The sequence below is a fragment of the Neopelma chrysocephalum genome, unplaced genomic scaffold (assembly GCF_003984885.1).
Source record: "Neopelma chrysocephalum unplaced genomic scaffold, ASM398488v2 Primary Assembly neopelma1_66, whole genome shotgun sequence".
NCBI classification, from domain to species: Eukaryota; Metazoa; Chordata; class Aves; order Passeriformes; family Pipridae; genus Neopelma; species Neopelma chrysocephalum.
Window position 1 is genome coordinate 9389201 of NW_020897725.1, and position 22124 is coordinate 9411324.

A 22124-nucleotide genomic window follows, 5' to 3' on the forward strand; every position below is an offset into this window, starting at 1 on the left:
AGTGCACCCTCAACTAGGTTTCAGCCAGCTGTGCCCAAAATCTGTGAAAAATATGGTGTAAAGTGACTGTGAGAATGGGAGGAGAAAGAAGAAAGCTATGCTCAATGTCTCGATCTGCTTGACATTTTTCTATTATTTTAGCACTGATCTCTGAGAATCAATAAATATAGCTAATCATAGCTAGATTATTTAAGACTTCTCTTTATCCACACAATTCATGTGATAGTAATTATGGCACAACTTGGGTGTTAAATTGTATCTGAAGTAAAGAGATACTGGAAAAAGAAGCCCAAAGGAATTAAAGACAACATTGCCTGAATAACAGCATATTTATATTGTAATTTCTCTGTTACTTGATCAATTCAGATGATCCATCCCTATCTCTGCAGTCAGAAAATTTAGTGTTGAGTATGTGCATGTGTTATTTGTATAACCATGAAATTTATACTTGTTTCTAATAATTAGCAGAAAGGAATGAGGTTTTATTTTAAGGTGCAGTGTTCAGAGCAGCAGTACTGCTCTCATCAGAGAAATAAGCTGGTGTTTTAATTGCTCAGCAGTGCACTTCATTCACTTGTTTAAAGGCCAGTTTTTCCCATTTCCCATTTCAGCTCATTATCTCACTTTTTCATTGCCATCTTTATTTATAAATGCTGTGAAATATAAAATAATTTTTCATCCCTAAGATAAAAGGCTGATGAAAGTTCCAGTGTAATGCAGATCTCATCCTCAGCATAGGGCAAAAATGGGCATTTTGCAGTTGTAGCGTTTTGCTTCAGTACTGAGATGTCCTCTTTCTTTACAGCATAAGGGAGGACTTAATTAAAATCTTGTCTGCAGATAAAATTTCTCACATCACTTAGCTATCCTCTCTACCTTCCCTTAAAATATGTCCTTTTATTCTGTTGTGTCTTTTCAGTAGTACTGGTGGTGTAGCCACTGGGATCCAGTGGAATTCACATGACTAAACACCTCTGGGGGTTTATTTTGGGAGTGTGTGTGGTGGTTTTTTTGCTTTTGTGTTTTGGTTTTTTGGGGATTTTTTGCACTGCACTAATCCTTTGCAGTTTGAATGTAGGAAAAATGCTGAGAGGGGAATAGCACCAGCCAGAGGTTTATACCATATAAACTGCTCATCCAAGAACATTCACTGGTGTTTTCACCTGCAGTTCTCACACCATTCAGTTTGCACAGATCAGATGCTGGGGTTTAGGTAACTGCTGCATCTGGAAAAACACAGGTAGCATCTCTGTATCCAGCATGACGATACTGTCATTGGTCTTTAATGAAAACTTTGGTGATAAAGTTCAGCCCTGTAGAACGAGGTGATAGAGAAGAAATCCAGACCTTTCAGAGCAGCTGAATCCATGTGAAGTTTGCAGCAAAATTTTTGTTCTAAGAAATGTTACTGAGTCATAGAATCATAGAATGGTTTGGGTTGGAAGGGACCTTTAAAGACTTGTCACAGCATGATACTACCCCTCTCTCCCTTCAAGTCTGTTTTAAAGCTTGTCAGCCCTGATAGCTCATGAACAAAAACCCTCTTTCCCCTGTGAGAAAGGTGAATCCCATCTGACACCAGCAGGCCTGGTGCTATTACCAGAAAACCCCAAAATTCTGGCGGTGACACCAGCCATGGAGACAGATATTAATAGACTGGGTCTGTCTGTTTCTGGAAGGATAGTGCTAAAAATTACCTGTGCTCCACATTCCGTGACCAACCATTCCAAGGTGCTGAATTCTCTTGATCACCCTTGGATTACACATCATGACTTCATCGCCCCCCACATGGAAGAACAGTGATGAGTAATAGTCCAAGGGTCATACCAACCTGGGAAGTTTCCTAGTGATGTCCTTAACTTGGGCCCCAGGGAGGCAAGAAACTTCCCTAAGAGAAGGGTCTGTCCAGCATTTTGGACCTTCTCTTCCCCTCAGAAGTGAGTCACACACAGGAATGGAAAAAGGAGCTCATTTTCATGTAATTACTTTAGCTTTCCTTCTGGGTGTTTCCTGCTAAGCTCAGTAAAGGAAGAATGTCTGCAAAAGGAGTTGCAGTAGTTGCAGATTGGTTTAATTAAAAACCTGAAATACTTAGCCACCATCAGTGAGATCCAGTCTGAACCAAGCACACAGTTAACAAAAATCAGTCTGTGATCAGAACAGGTTTTACATAAAAATCAAGTGAAATTATACAGAACACTGTCAAATAATTATTTGGTGTTGTATCTGACCTAGATAGATGGTCCGTAGTGCTGACCTCCCTACAGTAATGAGTTAATACAGCCTAACTCTAATACCTAGTCTATGATTACATCATCTGTGTGCTGTGTAAGGCAGTCTGTAGAGGGTAAGGAGGAGTAAGGTACATGGTGGCTGACTGCAAAAGGCTCTGTGCTGCTTCCCAAGCCCATGAAGGTGGCTGGTTATCTGCCTCCACGTCCCACAGTTCTGGAGTTCCCAACGGAATGGTGTGTCCCTCTCTTTGCTCTTCTAAATTGTCTCCGCAGTGGACCCTCCTCTTCACTGCTCTCCTCGGAGCTGGAAACACCTGTGCCTGTTTCTGTGCCTATTGGGGGCCTTTCATAAGGGTCACTTTGACAGGAGGCTTTCTCCTCCCGGCACTCCTGCCCATGTGGAAGCTTCAGGCTCTCATTGAAGAAGGCAGAGGCCATGCACTCGGCCGCCGCCGTGTCGCAAGCACAGAGGAGTTTCTCACATATGCTCCAACCAATGCCTTAAAAAGAATAGTTTAAGAATTAATGTTTGAAAGCAGTAAAAATTAGTCAATGTGTGATAAAATTTTCAAATCTGCCTCAAATTTTAGTCTCCAAATTCACCTTTAGCCATCTAAATACAAGCCTGACACTAAGGTGCTCAGCAGCAGAAGGTCTGACTGGCTTTAGTTGAATTTGTGAATGTATAGACACAAAGAGCTGACTCGTGTCTGCAATTACAAAATGTCTGAATGTAATTTTTTCAACCTGATCTGGTCACATCATGCACAGTGGTTTAATAATCTTTGTCTCAATTAGGAAAAAAGCTCTAGTTTAAAGTAAATGTTGCAAACTTTTTGTAAACTAAATATTTCTGTCTCTATACTCAGCCCTAGCAGCTCTCAGTCATGGTGGCATTCAGTCTGTCATGCTGATAGACTGTCAGGACATGAGAATTTCCTCTTAACACAAACTTACATTTTGGCATATGATCAATACATAATACTTCAGATCTGGAACTTCTTTCTGCATGACATCCAAGTTTCTTAACTTGTTCCATACAACAGTGATGAGAGAAGCAGCATCTAAAATAAACAGTAAATGTAAATGGAAAATACTTAGACTTCCTGCATCCCAGAGTGCTCACAATTATTTGTAGGTCTTTATTTTCAATGCCCATTAAAACTAAGAAATTTTAGAAATTATAGAAATTTTCATACCATGGATTTTTTTTCTATAAAGAAGAAAACCCGAACTGTTCCTGCTTACCTTCTATACTTGCTCCTACTTTTTCTTCCTCCTTCCTAATTCCTTTGGTATCACGTGTTTAACAATGCTGTTGTTTTTTAGGGGGGGGTGTTTTAATTTAAAGGCACATAATTACATTTGTGACCATGACCTAATCTGCCATGAGAAGTGTCTTCCAGTATTCAAATCTTGGCTGAAAATATGAAAACTACATCACGATAGCCAAATCACTAGCCTTCATCTAGCCTAATTTTTCATGGATGGGCAGCCTTACTTGTGTGCAAGTGTAGGAAAAAGGTGTGTGCTGTATATCAGGTGCTATATTTAGACCTGATGTGTCCCCAAGTATCATGAACTTCCACAGAGGGACAGATTTTTATTTGTAAATAGAACACTCTCAGAATCGATTTCTTTACTTTGGTTGAATTCTCTGCATTATTCCTCATTGACAGCCGTGCCATGACAGCACACAGTCGGCCATGGAAGGGCTTTGGGCTGCAGCTCCAGGGGGACTTCGTTCCAGCTCTTCTCTCTTCTGAAGGACAGTGCAGTGGGTGGATGTTAACTCTTCTCTTCATAAATCACTTTCCAAACCACCTCTTAGCCAAGTTTCACTTGTCCTCATCCCTTTTCATATACCCTTCCTTCTACTCTGCTTACCTGTCATCATTCTCCTTTCTTATTTCGAGTTAGTAAGTCCTCTCCAAAACACTGTCACAACAGTAGAATGGGTCTTAGTGACATCAGAGTATTTCATGTGTTACGTATTTAAGTGGGTTTTTTTTCCCCAAAATGTGACCTGACTGCTGATACATAGCTATGGAATGCCCAACAAAAGACGCACTGATCTTTTTTAGTCCTTGGGCACCACGATAACGCCCACAGTTAATGGCAAACACAGAAGAGCCCACACCTGTCCAGTGCATCGGTGGGATGACCTCTTCCCTCTTGGCCACAATAGCAACCGTAAGACTCAAATTCCTCTGGGCATCGCTCAGTTAAGCAGAACAGCATTTCTCCAAGCTGGGGCAGCTCCCTCTTCGCTCTTCCACTTCCCCTCTCTTGCAGAAAGGTTAATCGCTCACACACTGTAAAGCAAAGTTGTTATTTGACACATCGTGTTTTCACTGCTTGGGGGCTCCCTTGTGATGACAGAAGTGTTTTCAGAGCTGTCAGAAACTTTGAAAGACAACACTTTATAATCTGTAAATTATTGCTCCAGTCCATGAATTATGGCTCTTAGAATTCTGCTGAGCAAGACAGCAGAAGGATAGGGAAATATTTAAAGGGGAGAGAGATTTCCTCTGAAAATAAAATTACAAGTCAAATTGGATTGCAATGAGAATACTTTGCAGTCCTTTGTAATCCTTCATAGCTAAATTTTTCTTCTGAGTATTCAGTGGCTTCTGTCTTGGCTGATTCAGCAAATACCCCTTGTGCTTGCACAATGATAGCTGGGCAATGACCATGTTGTGCTGGAGGAAGCAGTATCTTTTTTGGTTTCATTTGAAATATAGTTCAATTCAATCTATAATCCCCCTAGTCCAGATGCAGGAATGATCTGTTGCAGTGGCTGCTGTGGTGCCAAGGTTTTGGCATCACCATGTCCCAATCCTAATGTCTCTGTGGCTCCCCCCACTCAGGAAGAACTGATATTGTGGGAATTATTCCTAGGATTTGAGAGAACACAGTGTTCCATATCAGAAAAACTATGTCAAGGGGGCCTCTTCTGAGACTTTGCCAGGGAAAGGACTTGAAGGGACTGATTGGTTGGATTGGAGGAGAGAGATGGAGGGCTTCTGTTCCCTCTGCATCCTCCTTGCTCCCATGAGTAATCCCACCTTCCCTTCTGCAGCTCTAGACTGACTCCCTGCTTCTTCCAAGGACAACCCTGGCTTACTGCCTCCAAAAGGAAATTCTACCTGTATGCCTGCTTGAGTCTTCACTCTCTTATGTTAATTCACTGAGAATGAACCACAAGGTTCATGCATTGACATGTGCTCCCTAACAGCTGATATTTTACAATCAAATTTTCCACTTTGGTGGAAGGTTGGTTTGATTCTTCATGTCTGCTCTTTTCCAGTTCTGGGGCTGCTTCTCTCCATTGGGAAGCCAAACAAGATAGATGGTACAGTCCATGAGTGTGAATTTACAGCAGTGTCAGGTCTGAAATGTCTTGGGATTTCTGGGATCTCTGAGCAGGAATGGGAATAGAATCAGAAATGGTGAGAAAAAGTCTGATTCTGGCAAGACTTTTGCAAAAGGTCAGAATGAGGATCAAGGAAGTTCCTAATATTGCTTCTGCTTCTGCTATAAAACAAAGTAACTTAAAAATGTGATTACTCCCTATAAGCAAAAGCAAGTGGGAACATTCACTGAGCTCATTTTAGGTTTTGCACTGTATGAAAAATGTTCTTATAACCTAATAATAAGTAGGTTCTTTAAGTGTTAGTAATAGCACATTGGCAGAAGAGGTTAAACTGATGGAAGGTTTTGCAGATGTCTGCATCTCCTTTCTTATAAATACCAATACATCTGTGCTTATCTAACTGGTTTAGAGTAACTATATTCTCTATATGTAATATATACCTACTTTTAATATAGAGGTAGCTGAATATTTTATCAGCTATAATGGGGAAATAACCCCTTATTTACCTTTTCCTGCAGGTTCACTGGGTCCCCTGTCAGAGAGCCCCGGTTCCAGAGCTATTGCAGAGGAAGCTATGCTTGGGCCACCCCTTGCAGGACTTGTCTCTGGAGAAGACAGATGCATAGATTAGATTTGTGAAGGTAGAATAAATTCTTCTTTCAGTGATGTGTCCAAAAGTGCACATTCTGAACCGTAATCAACTGGCAATCTTCTAAAATTTTTAAATTCATAGTGGGAGGCTGTTCATTAAATGGTAGTTAAGCTTTCCTTGTCAGTTAAACTTTCCTTGTCCGGTCAGACTTCTCTTTCCAGGGCATTCAGTGTTGTGTACCCTGCATTCTGTGTAACCTATCCAGATTTAGGGAGAAAATAGAGTTATTCTACATATCCATGAAAAATGCTGACTCCTCAGATCGCTGTGAACAGGAATAGGGGAGTGCTATAAATTAGGTGCTATAAATTCATTTTTTACTTGCCTTTTTCTTTTGTCCTTGCAGACGTGCCTGCGGAAATCTTCTCGGTGGGGACAATTTTGACTTGCATTGAGTTAATATCTCCTGGGAATGAGGCTGGGGAGGTGGTTATCGCTTCCACTGGGGCCACAGCTGCCATAAATCCATCTTCTTCTGAGCAAGCAGAAACAGGAAAGCAGAAGAAGACATGGAAAATAAACAGCAAGATTTTAATTTTAGATAGCTGGTCAGAGTAATATCCTCAGGCAGAACCAGTGGGAATTGATGGTCATAGAGAAAAAACATTCAACAGGAGAATTGGAAAAGCAAAGAGTATCCACACTGGTCATTTCTTCACATCCCTTGCCTTTCAGAAGAAGGGACTGTTTTTAACGATGATCAGTTTAACTGCTGATTTTTTTATTTGATTTTATTTATGTGTACTGAGAAAAAGAGCTGTGCCAGTTGCTGAAAACCATGTTGGTTGCTTCTTAGTCAGCTGTACTGAGATAAAGCACAGGTGAGATGACATGAGACATCATTTTCTGAGTAAATTGCTTAAAAAAAAGTATGTGTTCACCTGAAGGTTCCAAAATGTGAAACAACATTAGTGAAAGTGGGAAATTATTTGACTGATGCAGAGCTGGGTGACTGAAACGTTTATTGGGTTGTAAACACAAGCAAATACCAAGGGCAAAAGTTTGACATATAAATACATTATTTTCAGGAGATTAGTTTAACAATTAAATTGGTATATATTTATTGTTGAGCAGGAATGTTTTGTTAAATTTGTTGATACTTAACATCCCTTTTTTTGTTTTTAAACCTTTTTTATATAAGCTAGCTTGTAAAAGAAAGCACTGTTATCAAATGCTTTCATTTTTTCTAAATGTCAATATGAAGCATGTGGCATTTCACAAACTAAATACTTTGAAAATACTAGTGAGCTTCAGTTTCGATATTTTAAGAGCTTTTCTTTTGAATTCTTTGACTGAAATTTTTAATTGGACTAAACCCAAATTCATTAAACCTGTCTCTCTGACATTCTGATTTTAGTATGTTTTGAAAATAACCTGTCATAGGATAAGAGAACAGATTAAAAGAAATGAAAGAACTACTAAGAACACAACAAAGCCCATGAAAGGTGGCAGAAAGGGATCAATAGTCACACACTAGTTTTGATGGCTCAGCAAGATGCACATTTTATACCACTATGGCAGTGATGTGTTGAAATGAAAGCAATTCTTGCTAGATTTAGAAAATGAAACCAGAGTTTGAGAAGTTCTGCACAAAGAATAAATACTACAAATAATCTCCTGGGAGCTGTGCAGGCCCGGAACACAATACACAGATTTTCTGATACATTCAAGTTAAGGGAGAGAACATTTAGTGATTTTGACCAGTGTTTGTACAGTAATGCCAAATTTCTGCACTGAGGTGGGAGACAGGATACTGCTCAGTGTAATCAGAGTCAAAAAATGATTACTTTCTACTTTCCATATGCAGTGCTCCTTGACATTTTTCTGGTGCATTTCATCCTGCCTGGATAATCCTTTCTACACAAAGAGGGCTACAGAAAAGTTCCAAGTCTACCAAGGTGCTCCATTTTCAGCTGTACCTACTGGTATGGCTGTGCTTGAAACACAGACACCTGTGAAAGTTGAAACAGGTTTTAGACTGGTAAAGAATTTGATGAAATTATCTATAATAAAGGAGGAGGCAAAATCAAAGTGAACCCTTCTGGCAGCAGATGCTATGAATGTAATTTACAGCACCAACCATTATATCTGAAAACCTTGTGTGAAGAGGTTTTCAGAAATACTTGGGTGAGGAGTGCAAATGAGTGGCTGGAGGCAAGAAACAGCTAATGCTTCTCAGTCTAGTTTTATTATTTGTGTATCTGCTATCTGACCCTGATCTAAATTTGATTCTCTGGCAGCCCTGTTGTCACAATGCACAGGGTTTTAACTGTGATGCTTTTAGAGAAAGAATTGCTGTGTCAGTCAAAGAAAGAGGAAAGCTGAGGGTCACTGACCTTTTATCGGCAGGATGGGAGGAGCAGGAGCTGTTCCTCTGTGGTCCCTTGTGGTTACTGTACAAAAAGCAGAGGCATCGTGGTAGTGACCTACCTGCTGCATTTCTTCTGTGCATTTCTGGAGTGACTATTCCTGAATGCATTATAAAGCTTAAACAAACATCACTATTAGCATGGTTTTATAAAGAGGGTGATTAGGAGAAAAGAAGTGGTTTGCTGAAGGATGTGCGAGTCAGCAGAAGTAGTAGAGGTATTATCCAGAAATGCTGTGCTGCAGATTTTTGACTGTGACACCACAGAGCTTCATAAATGAAAATCCATCTTCACCTTGAGTGAAGACCACCAAGTTTTTAACAGAAGTTTAATCAGATTCTTACCTCTGCCTTTGGGAGTCACCAAGATCATTTCACTGGGCTCAAAAGAAATCACTGTTGAAGACAGAAAATGTAAACTCAGAAAACAAGTTGCCAGCACAGACTGTTATGAATAGTTGCTGAGAAGAGATTTTTCTGGAAACAGGAAGACCCAGGCATGTCATGGAGAAAGATTTGCCTATTTTTTTCAGTGGTGTTTTGATTGTTGTAGACAGAGTGATGTTGATAAAATAATCTCATTGCTGCTTGGAAATAATGTACTTTGCACTAACATAGGATTCTATGTTTCTATGAAAGAAGCAGCATAAATATGACTGAAGTGGGAAATTCAATATGAAGTCCATTTGACACACAAATAGACTAAACAGGATTAGGTCTGAAATCCCACTGTTGTGCACGGAAGGATGCCACATTCCTTGTGAACACCTTGTGTTTGCCTGCACAGCTATGGGTGGGCAGCTATAAGGCCAAATAACTCCCTAACCTCTAATTTATTTCTTTACCTGATAAAATGAATATAATTTGTCAGCTACCTTTTGATAAATTAGAAGCATGGCTATCAAATGATCCAAAAAATCATCTCTGCCTCTTTTTGTGTGTTGTTAGGGCTTTGGGATGTAAAGAAGAATGCCTTTGCCTTTGAATGAGTTTCTGAGTGATACTTAGCTCGTGTTTAATGCAGCTTCCAGAGTTGTCAAAGTGGAAGCTCCTTTGGGCTTGAACGAGGACAATTAAATGGTAGGTGGTTCTCCAAATGTCTCCTTCAAAGTCTGACTAGGTATGTTATCTGTGATACATTTTCAGCTTTCTAAAATTCCTAGTACAGGTTTTTATCCCTTGGTGATATTTTGAGCCTTATGTTGGACTTATGCCTCTTTAGAGAGCATGAGTAATTGTTTTTCAGGAAGTAAAAGATTGCTACAGATGTGCAAATACAGGTGCTCTTGCTCCTTCAGGAGTTCTCAGTTTTCTATTACCAAGCTTCCCAGAAGCAGCTAGAAAAACATGGACCAAAACTGGAGCTGTTGCTAGGTGAAAATGAGAAATACCTGGTAAAAAAACTACTTTGATAATACAGGAGAGATATGAAGGCACAGCCAGCACTTACACTCAGCCTTTTCAAGTACATACATTATGCCTGTGCTGTTTTTCAAAAAAATTATAGAAAAAAAAACTTTAAAAGTCAGAAGTAAGTTTCTGTAAGTAAGATTCTGTATGGTTTTCATTATTCCAGATTGACACTTAGGGCAGTGGCTCACAGAGAGGAGCACACTACAACTTGAAACCAGGTTCTGAAGTTCTAAAAAAATGTGACTTTCCACCTCTCCCCAGGCAACCAAGTCTAGTGGAAGGTGTCCCTGCCCACAGCAGGGGTGTTGGAACCAGCTGATCTTCAAGGACCCTTCCAACCCAAACCATTCCGTGATTTTCTGAGTTAAGTAGTGGCTCGGTTGCACCCACCCAGTGCTCATATGTTTGGCAGATAGGGGATCTCTGAACATGGCAGTGGGGCTTTGCTTCTGATGGAGCCTCATAGCAAGAGGCTAAACTGGGCAATGGCTGGTCTAAGACTGGTCTCCTTCTCTATTTCCTGCCTGTATGACTTGGCCCTCATTTAGCAGGTGTGCCCTCCCAGAGGTACCAAGGGCTTTGGGTGACTTCTGTCCCTGGCCTCTCGTGTTGCAGTGCTCACCATGCAGGCAGGAAGAGAGTAGTTTTCTCATACTGCAGCAATGAGTTTTTGCAAGCATCGACTCCTCAATAAGACAACCATTGATTGTAGCAGGAAAAAAAATGAAGCCTGTCACAAGAACCACTTGGTCTCATGGTTTAGGGACTCACCCAGGAGGCACCAGAGTGAGAAGATTTCAACCCAGATCTCTGTATTACAGGTAAATAAACCACCAAACTGCTGCCTCATTGCCACAAACTATGCTCAGTCTTTCCTCATGCTCCTGCTTGATCTTGTGGAATTAAACATCTCTTTAAAGACAAGAAATACGCAACTAGCTGTGGGTCCAGTGGCTGGCACCCATACAGCACATCTCTGCCAAACAGCTCACCTGCTCCAGCCTGTGTTCCCAGGGGAAAAAAAGACTGTTTTGTGAAAACAAATTTTGTTGTAGAGTGCTCATTCTCAGCTCTTGGGAAACTTACTGTAAACACTGGTTAAACACATTACATGCACAAACTGAAAAATTGCACCTTCCCATTCAGTCTTGAATTCAATCACCAAAACATTGTATCTGCTTCTACATCAATCCTTTTAGAAGGGCAGAAGGAAAGTGAACAGCTTGTATTCTTTCAGCTTTTGGGAGCTGAAAACAGAGCTTGTTGCACTATAAGTTGCAAACCTTCTTCCACAGATGCAGTCACTGCCCGTGTTTCATCAGTCCCACGATGAAGAAGCTCTGCAAAAGGAAAAGCATTGTTACTCCAGAGACTCATGGCTTAGGATGCTCCTTAGACATCTTGGCATAACATGATCAGAGTCATCAAAAGAGAACTTATTTCTAAATATTATTATTGTCATTTTTGTGCAGTTATTTTATGATAAAAATATAGAAAATATAAACTTAATTATTTATAATTACAGTAGCAGTATTAAAATTCTGATTTGTACTTATACCATGCTGATACTAAATTGTACTCAGCAACATAGAGTATAAATTGGTCTCAATTTAATATGTTGCAGACAAAGAATTATAGAGATGACCTACCCTCTGTATGATGTGTTGTCAGCTCTCTCTTGCTGATTGTTTCTGAAAAAGAGAAAGGTCTCTCATAAAGTGTGAGAAGAGGATTTGTCACTGTTTGATCTGAATAGGTCAGGCATTAATTGAATGTATTCCTATTAAAACAAAGGTTTAGTCAAACACATGCCCATTTCACTAAAATTTTTTTCTGTAATAAAGAATCTACCAAAATCCTTTTCCTGTAAATTTACCAGACAGGATTTTTTTTCCCCCAAAATCTGAACTGAACAGAACAGCTACACAGAAGGATAATAACATGACTGAACACTAAATAAAAATGTTTCATTCAAAGGCTTTTTTTTCGTATTAAGAAATATAATCGAGGACCTAAAATCAGTGGAGGTATCCAGTGACCTAAAAATGAATCCATCTTTATCAACAGTGGTAAAACCAGCATGATCTTCCTGTTAGCACCTAACAATTTCCCCTTTATTTGCAGTGTGTTGGAACTACCATACTGTATATTAGGACCATCTGATCCCAGTGAAAGATTGTCTTAAAAAGAACAAACAAACAAACTCCAAAAAACAACCTGACTTCCATGCAAACTTGCCTGGGGTATTTTCTTCACCCTTGACCTATTCAGGAGGGGATGCACCCATCCAGAGCATGATATAGAGGTATATGCCTGATCTCAGCACTGAGGTCTGTGACTATGAGCAAAAAGGATTAGAAAAGCTAAGGTTGCTTTTTCCCATCTCCCTCAGTTTGGGAGTCCAAAGGTCCTCCCCCTGCCATGCTCCAATTGCAATCCATAGGAATGAAGTTTTTAATCCAGCCCTGCTCCCACATGACAGGTATTTGGTCTCGCAAGGCTGTAATTTCAGCTACAGAGCTGGGATCAGTGTATGACAATGGACCTAAACATCCCCTTCACCTTTAGCAGGGATTTTCCCTTCCAAAATGGAAACCAAGTAACTGACCAGAATAAGCCTGTTTTTTGCTTTTCCAGTTAGTTTTTGCATGGTTCAGGGGAAGATTTGGGCTAGCAATATCTTTAGCATTCCTGCTAATGACCTCATCACACATATCACTCGTTCATTCCAGCTGCAAAAAGCCTCACAAGGCTGACAGGACCTTCCTGAAGAAAAAAATTTCTTCATATCTAACTGGAACTTCCCTGTTGTGTCTCTTGCCTCTTGTCCTGTCCCTGTGCACCTCCAGGAAGAGTCTGGCTCCATCTTCTCTCCACACCCCACCTAAGTACTGAGGACAGCAAAAAGATCTCCCCCGAGCCTCTTTCTCTTTCATCATGAGCTTCAGCCCCCTCCCCATCCCAGTAACCTCTCCTGGACCTGCTACAGGACAGCAATTAGTCTGCTGCCTTCTCCTCTCCTGGTATTCACTTGAGTAGCAGTAAATGGGCAGGACACATGAAACTGAGAACAGGACAGACTGCCAGGTTTATGGCAGGAAAGCACCCAGCTACTGCTTCATTCTCCTTGGGTCAGATTAGATACTGGCAGACAAACTGGCAGGAGGAGGCAGTGGATCAGATCCTTATTATTACCTGTAACTGGAGATGGACAGAAGGAGACATCCAGCCCATTCAGGGAAGAGTTAATATGTGCATTCACAAGGCATTCAATGGCATCTTTGTCACAGGTGCAGAGGAACTGTTCACAGGGATCCCCAGACTCTGGAAATAAAACAAAAATCCAAACAAGGCACTATTGAAAAACCTTTTCCACCTGCTTTTTCCTCCCTGTAAGGTTTGTGCCTGTATTCATTAGTGCAAACCTATTTATGCTAAGCTTCTCCATGCTAAACACAGTCAAGTTTCATAGTCCAACACTGGTTTTGAAATACAAACCAATGAAGTCTGGCATGACTGGCAAGAGATTATTGCCTCTCTGGTTCATTTATAAAAATCAGACCTTGACGCTTCAGAAGAGAATTGTTTTTCAGGTCTCTACTCGGCATCTGCTGCATTTCTGTTGTGTGGAGACATCTCAAGCAGTGTTTAGTGGTCCTGAAAAGTCAGGGAAACCTCAGGGAGAGGCTGCCTGCTGCAGGAGCCCTGGCAAGCCCTGGCGGTTTCTGCTTAATTTGTCTATGACTTTTGGTGGATAGACCAGAACGCACTTCTGGTCATAGTGAGGCTCCAGTGTTAGCTCTTGTTACAGGTTAATCTCACCACAGGTCAGGTTTTCAGTAGAGCAGCTGACATCTGTAGAAATCTTTGATGGGTCCCATGTGCACTCCATCTCCAGTGCTTCCTCGTAGCATTTGCGGTGCTGGAAGCAGCATCTTAAGAATGAAATAACAGAGAGTTCTCACAATTTAGTTTCAGTTCGAGGTCAGAGTGTAATGCTGCCATGTTGCTCTTGCACAACAATGTAAAAGGTGCTAAAGGAGAAAAGGGGGGGCCATGGTGTGATCCCCAGACAAAAGAAAGACTGATTACTGCCTTTCCCTGAGTGAGAATAGTCGGATAAATATATCTGGATTCAGCGCTGAGTTGTGGGAGCAGGTCTGCGTGCTGTGGGTGACCACACATTTCTGTCCTGCTGTGGTACCTGAGTTCTTACAAGGAGTCTACAGGCAGCTTAAATAAGAAATCCACTATCAGTGCCCAAATACTTCCTCCCAGCACTGTCACCTCACTGACAAACATTGTCCCATGGCTCGACTCTAGAGGTCTTGGATCCAGTCCTGTCCCAACCTTTCCCACTGCAAATTTGGAGAACTACTCTGAATCTGGCACTCATGGAGGGTTAATGGCTTTGCAATGCCTTGCAAATCCCTGTGTCTCATTGGGACTGTATAAATACAGGTAGTGTCATCCTCTATTTATTTTACTTCTATGCAACAATTAGAATTAAAATGCACCATTTGTCTACGGGAAAGGGCCACAAAATAATTTTCTCACACTGGAGTGAAGCAGCTTTCTCCTACCACCACACAACACAGGCAGTCAGAAACCTTGTGTTTTCCTACACAGTTGCTGTCCTGCAAACCTCAAATGCCTGCATGGCCACTTTAGCTGTGAATAGCAATGAAAATTCAAGTAAAACAACAAGGTCTTCATCAATCCTCTCCTCTCTTCAGCTGTTTGTACAGATAAATCATCTGCTTTTATATAATAGCAGCATCTGTGTACACTGACATCAGCTGTAAATGAAACACCAGTAAAACACTGAAGTCATCATTTAACCCATGTAAAATTGTTGTACAGATTAAACAGAAGTGTGCTGTTAGATTTAGATTGAAATATCCTCATTTCAGAGAAATGGACTCAGCACATGGGTCTGTTATTGAATTGCCATTGGCCTGGACCATGCCAAATGTAAAGACAACATGAACACCCACATCCAGCAGCTGCTGCCAGGAAGGGTGAATCTGTGATCACAAAGCAAGGAGTTGCATTTAGTTAAGCTCATGTGGGATTTTTGTTAAAGGCACAGTGAAACATGTTATTACACATCATCCACAGCCCTGAGGCACCAGGGGACAAAACAGTCCTGTGGTGATTAGAGCACAGAGCAAACACCTTTCCCTTGCCAGGCTCCCTTCTAGGCTACAAATGCACTTTCTCACTTTCTATATTTAGAAAGCATTTAATATTTAATCACTTACTATATTAATAAATCATGATCACAATATTTAATTTGTCCTCACAACCAGGGGAGTCCAATTAATGTAGCTAACAAATGAAATAGCATTCAGCAGAGAGGCCCTGGTGGCTCCTCTGCACCACAAATTCTACCGTGCCTTGTTTCAGAGATGAGGCTGAAGTTTGTGAGCTCCATCAGGAACAGGGTTTTAATGATCTAGCTCATGACATGTCTCAAAACACTCCTGTCTCTGCCTGAGGTCTAGTGATGTGTTAGCATCTGAAAGCTCCTCTAGCTGCATAATTAGTCTAATACAAGCTCCGTACAGTTCTTGTTTGTTTAGAGCATCACAATTACATCAACACTTACTGCACCAGTTAATCTGAAAATGTACTTACTTTGCCTTTGTAAGCAGGAGATTGTAAGGCATGGATTGTCCCCAGGCATGTTTCTTTTTCACGTGGACTGTGGAGGTAGACTAGGCTCCTACTTTAGTTATGACAATTAACTACTCTGGGAAATGGGAAAGGGTTGGTTTTATAGGCACTAAGGCACTTTCTAATGCCTTAAAAACCTGCAGTGAGGTGTTCAGCCCTTTCCTGTGGAACAGAAATGACAGGGACAAAACCCAAGGATTGCTAAACTAGTTTTTAAGAAATAAGTTAGTGAAAAAAGTTGCAACACTTTGGGAACTGTCTCTGGGACAAACACATAACAGCCATTGGTTTGGAGGTTCTCTTGAGCCAAGGGTACATCTGTGTCAGTGGCAAAGCCATAGTCAGTCCCTGTTCGCTGCACACGGCAGTGAGATTTCTGTGCTGCTAAGAATACCTCCCTCTGGGGCTGGAAACCAATTTGTAAACACAAACTGAGTCTGTGGATGTTTCTCAGGACAAACCTGCTGATGGATGGTTCTGTAGTTTCTGGTTTTATGCTGGTCTACATTAAAATAAAGCTGAGTGAAGCAAAAGCCCAGGTGCTCAGCTCTTTGGGTATCAATCCATTGAACCGACTCGAGCTCTCATTTCAGGATGTCATCACAATTGTTCAGAAAACCTTTCATAGAGAAGTTCCATGGCTCTTTTCCAGTAGCAGAGTTAGATCTCCATTCTCCCAGCCATCCCATGCTGCAAAGTGGATGGATTAATTTCCATCTAGCTATAGGCATCAGCCTTTTCTGAGCCATTGCTGTCTTCATGCAGGGAATTAATACATTATATTGTTGGAAACACTTTTTTCTGCAAACACATAAATGTATCTTGATTCTGTTTGAATTTCCTTTTAATCCCCCTGCTGACATAAGTGAACAATCATCTGATTGTCCTGGCCCAAGATTATATTTTTTCTCACCAGCCCAGTCAGAGTTTGGGGCAAAGTCCCTCCAAAGCACAGAATGGAGTTTGGATGGTTTTTTTCCCGGTGCATGGTACTGGGAAGAAACATTGAGCTACATTGCTCTTCTCTGGCCTTGATGCTCCCGTGTCTTACGACCTTGTCATGTACAAAGGCGCTCAGGGCATGATCTACTTAACCTCCTTATGCCACCTAAAGTCATACTTAGCTGTAACCTGATTCTGCTGATGCTTAAATCTCCCTCAGATGCCAACATTTTTGTTAGAGTCCACTATGAACTTAGATTGCTGGTTTATTACACAGCCCTCAATACCAACAATTTGGTAAAACTGCAAACCCACCAAACTGTTCAGATTAGAGCTCCCCCACTCTCTTTATTAACAGGGCCTCCAGTTTTTGTCACTGATTTACGTGTGCAAGAGAATTCCCCAGTACCAAGGAATGAATGAGGTTTTGTTCACAAAGGTCTGTTCCCAAGCCATGCTGTAAGGTAACTGGCACGGGGGTTTGGCCCAGCAAAGCAGACTGTGCTCACCAGCAGGTAAGAATAACACAGGAAGGGCTGATATACCAGACTTGAAGTTATTTTTCCTTGGTCATATCAGACATTCCAGTGGTAAGTGAGTGATGATTAATTAAACAGAGCCAATTATTTACCCCCAAATAAATCTTTTTTTTTTTTCACAACTGTCTTGAAATCATTTACACCTGTCTTATGCTTTGGATAATCAGAACATGATGGCATTTAGAGCCAGTCAGGGCAGAAAAGGACATCTCATGGATATGACTTACTCATCAGCTTCATCCACGGGGAGCCCTTCCATCTCAAACCTGCAAGAGCAACCATAGTCTTCAAAATCCCTGGGGCAAAACCCAGTAACACACTTCATCTTGTTCACAAAGTTGAGCAGGGCAGGGAAGTTAGTGAAGATGGACTGTAACCAGGTGAAGTGAGAACCCAGGCAGTCTGGAAAGGGAACAGTCATAAAACACATGGTAAATGGAGGTGAGCCAGGAGTGGGTCATTCACATGAACATGGAGCCTAAACAAGGCAGTAACACAGGGACATTGAGCAATGCTTGGCACTCAGCAGTATTTAGTATTACAGTAGCCTTTGGGGAAATCTACAGCTTCAAAAACTCCTCTCTCAGTAAACATATAAAAGCAAACTCCACGGGATTTCTGTTCCGTGTTCAAGTACAACTGGAACACATACTTACCAAAAAATAATGCAACACTTTCCACATTTTGAAAGACTCCGTTGAAGACTGTGGCATTGTCTAAATGAAAAATAAAACAAACCACAGTTATTTTAAAAAAAGTAAATGACAGTAACTGTCCCCAGACTGTCCCTGGTCTTGCTTCAGGTGTTAAACCATTCTGAGATGAGTTCCCAGCTGTTTACTCACAGCCTGCTTCCCTGCAATGCTTCTGGAGTAGGAGGGATTCCCCGCTGCCATGCAAGAACACAGAAAGTAAAGCTTAAACTATTCTTACTCAAGATTCTCTCAGGTGTGTTAAGAAGCTCTGGCAGGAATGCTGGCGGCTCCAGTTCTTGGCCACCTATCTCAGCAAACAAATTTGAGAAGAAAAAGGTTTTTTTAAAAAAAAAACACAACAACACAGTAAACCAGCAACATATATTTCATCATGACCCACATCCTGCAGGCATTTTGAACACCTTCCTGCACTGACAAGCTGATTTATCAAAGCCATGAAGCACTTCTTCAGCTCCACCCACACCCAGGAAAGCCCAGAAGCATAGAGGTAAGTCACATCCACTTCAGCTCAAAAACCAGTCTTTATTACACAGGTATTGCTGTTGAGGGTGTGCTAACCTTTGTCTTCCTGTGCTCACCTGAACATTAGCCCTTACTGGGATAAATCAGGAGAATTATTTGAAACTATTTTAGTGCCCAACTATGCCCCAAATATTCTACTCTGTAACCCTGTGCTCTTATTTGAACCAAGGTTATCTGAAGACAAGTTGTTTGGTTTTTATGAGTCCTTTTTGGCTATTACCTTATTGCCTCATTGCCTCTCTTCCTATCATTATTTATTTATTTATAAAGTTAATTATCTCTTTTTCTTTTTGAAGATGCTGTGGTATATTTGGTATATTTTCAACACTTTCATTTTTATTCTGTTTGCCAAGTCCTGAATTAGAGTGAAATCTAATACTTGTTATCCCCCTTACAATTTTTTAACCTGTTCTTTTCCTCTGCATGATTTTAGAAGAAAATATGCTACTTTGGGTTTATTTAAATTTGGCTTTTGTTTAAAAAACATAGTAGGTCAAGGGTATTTACTGCCTCAAGAATCTAAAAACTGAAAACTGAAAAAAGCCCATAATGTTAATTATATGGCATATCTTATGTCTCAGAATAACTGGCATTAGGAAAGCTGTCCTTTTTCTCTGCAAAAGATCCTGGTAAAGAGTTATCTTGCTCATCTGTTACATTTTCCTGCAATAAATATAGGTGAAAGAGAGTAAAGCAGAGTAGCAGCTTTTTGTAAAGCTTAACTCCATGTTTAGCAAAGGATTAGGAAAAATAGGATTTTTTAAAAATCACATATAAGGGCTTTCTCAGGATGCCTACAACTTTTGTGGCATGAACAAGATGTTCATGGTAACAGTTCAGCAATTCATTTCTCAAGTTCAGTTGCAAAATATGGATAGGGGATTGAGTGAGGTAGGAAGAGGTGCTACCTCTTGTGGTATTCTTTTCCTGAAAGTCTTAGTCACAAGAAGCTTTCAGATAAACGGCAATTCATCAGAAATGTCCATCATTGCAACAGGTCCAAGGGGAAAAAATTGCTTTCCACAATCCAGAAAAGGTCTCCTGATAAAGGCTGTCCTTTTCACAGAACTGGAACAAGTCTGTTGGAAGCTTGATGGCCATAAGGAATTCAGATCCAAGCAAAATAATGGCATGATTCGCAAAAACAGCATTGAATGCTATATTTGTATATATGCTTGCTAAAGAAAAACTGATTCTTATTTTCAGACTTAAAACCTGTATTTCCTCTGCAACGACAAATATCCTTCCCCCAAGCTGTGTTCTACCAAGTGCATCTAGAGCCAGGTTTGACACACAGAATAACACCATGGCTCAAACTCAGTGTCCGTTGATGAACAGCCATTGATCATTTAGTCCTTTCAGCAAAATTTTGAAAAACATGAAAATCCCATTGATTTGAAATGCATCAGAAGAGAAAATTGATGGAACCATATTCCAGGGCTGCTGGAAGCCGTGATTGCTCCAGTATCCTTCACTTGCACTTAGTTCTTCTCAGCAAACTGAACTGTACACACAATTAACACATAAATGTTTGAAGTTCCCCCTGGAAAAGAATCTCTGCCATGGGGGCAGCAGCTTGGTAAACCACTGGCTCTTCTAATCCTCTCATTACAAAGAACAATATTTCCAATTGTCACTAAGTCAAGATCAATGAACCGATGTTTGCTAACAAGATTGCTTACTTTCGTTTAAATTGGGAGGGCGGGGGGAGCAAGGAGAAAATACTTTCTGGATTAATTATTCTCTTGTCTTCTTTCGGTATCATATATTTGGAGCTACTGGTCCTATGTCATTCCCTGTACAACCAGTGAAAGGTTGCACTACAAAACTCAACCCTCTAAATCTCAGAAGAACCTGAGGATGTCAACTTCTCTCACCTTTCTCTAAAATCTGCTGAAAAACTTGGCACATATTCTGAGACTTGTGTCATACACCAGCTCTTGAGCTTTCCCTTTGTATATGTTATCCATGGAATTTCTTTCAACATTCAGTTACGTGTAAAATTGTTTCTGCATCTGTGACTTTCCTAGTCTGACAAGAGTTTTCTGAAGTGTTGCCTGAAAAAAAGCCCATCAAAAAAACATCAGTGCACCTCCAGGTTTTTTGTTTTTTTTTACAATTGTGTCTCATTAAAATGTCATAATACAGGGCACAGGTACAGTCATTATAATCCCTGGGGAGAAGAAATATCGATTGTGCCAGGAAAAGTCAGGGTGCATTGAACCCAACCTATTTGATTTATTCAAGGTAAATCACATTAACTCCTCTCAAAGATGCTACTTCATGTATGGATATTTGCTTCAGTCTCAAAGCAGAGATCAGCAGAATAGATCTCACACAAATATAAATCAATTATCCTCTCCAAACCTAAACATGGTAACATTTAAAATCTTTGTGCTCAGATTGTGCTTAGCTGGGTGAAAAGAATTTAAACGCTGTTGCACAGCCTTTTGAGGTTTTTGGGGTCTCTTTCAAACGATATGTGAGAAAAATTTATGAGTGACTAGACATTTTTGAATGCAAAAAAAATTAATAAAATTTAAACATTTTATTAAAAAATTCTATTAAGAATTTAAAATAATTTTTTAAATTAATAAATGGTGCAGGTATTTTAGCATTCTCTATCACTGCAGTGGGAAATGTGAATATTCTCACTGATTTCTCTCCATATAGGGGAGACTTAGAGTTCAGTTTCATCAATATATTTTAGCCTATGTGGTTTCTTGTGTTAGATCCAGGGGTTTTTTTGAATTCTAATGCAAGCAACCCTCAGAAGAGAGGCAACTGCTGAAGTAGGTCAGTGCAGAGTTTGTCCTGAGCTTTTATTTTTCCCTTTAGAAATAACCCGTGGATTGACCAGAAATGGTGTTAGACCTTTAAGAGTCCTTCTCTTCACTTGCACATCACAACTCTTGCTGACATTCCTACACAGTGCAGGGACGGCAGAAATTTGAGATGTTCGCCCATCCCTGTCTCTGGGAAGTTCATTCAATCATAACAATAAAATCTAATGTGTTACATGAAGAAAAAAATCCTATTCATAGTAAAACTTGAAAGAGGAGCTTTATGTGAACACGGGTTATATTTCAGGATGCACTGAGTAGTTTGGAGAATTAAGACAATACACATGTACTTAATGAGTAGAATCTCTGTATATGTAACCTGCAATTTTTGGAGTCCAAAAGATTTAAATAGACCAAGTGCTAGCAAAGGGAAGTAACAATTTTTTGGTTATATTTTTAACCCCACTAAATATTTCTTGCTTCACTAGATGTCCTGAGAAAAATATTTTTATAAGTACTTCATAAATAAACCTATTTAAGTGCATTTGGATGTTGAACACCAACATCCAAATTTGAGGGGAGAGAAGGCATGTTTCTAAAGGATTGTTTCAAAATGCTCATACTTAAAATAGTATTTTGACATAATGTCAAATAATGATAAAAATACATTGCCACTTACCACTGTACACCATCAGGGACATAGACACCAGCAGAATTACAATCATTTTTTGTTTAATCCAGAGGCAAGAAAAAAAGCCACACAGCAGACTGGTGTGCCTGGTGAGTTAAGTAAAATATTAGGCAGAATGTTATCTCTTGACTCTGTAAGTGGGAAGACATTAGCTTAGAAAATCATTCTTTTGTAGCCTGAATGTATTTCTGCTTGATACAATTAATTTT

General features: G+C 40.3%; 1 protein-coding gene across 1 annotated transcript; it reads right to left on the minus strand.

The window, feature by feature from the left end:
- Nucleotides 1-1726: 1726 nt before the first annotated feature.
- On the minus strand, nt 1727-21925 carry OC90 (otoconin 90). The gene is made up of 13 exons (XM_027684387.1): nt 21904-21925; nt 17860-17919; nt 17431-17605; nt 13866-13978; nt 13239-13367; nt 11693-11734; nt 11327-11383; nt 8976-9026; nt 6588-6734; nt 6117-6215; nt 4375-4549; nt 3192-3298; nt 1727-2734 (listed from the first exon to the last, which is right to left on the minus strand). Exons 1-13 carry the CDS (start codon nt 21923-21925, stop codon nt 2424-2426), a joined length of 1488 nt encoding a protein of 495 aa, XP_027540188.1. The 3' UTR covers nt 1727-2423.
- Nucleotides 21926-22124: the final 199 nt, after the last annotated feature.

Coding starts and splice junctions, on each gene's coding strand:
- OC90 (XM_027684387.1), bottom strand. CDS start 21,925: ATGTCCCTGATGGTGTACAGTG. Junction 17,920..21,903: donor GTCCCTGATGGTGTACAGTG/GTAAGTGGCAAT, acceptor TTTTTCATTTAG/ACAATGCCACAGTCTTCAAC. Junction 17,606..17,859: donor AAGTGTTGCATTATTTTTTG/GTAAGTATGTGT, acceptor TTCCCTTTCCAG/ACTGCCTGGGTTCTCACTTC.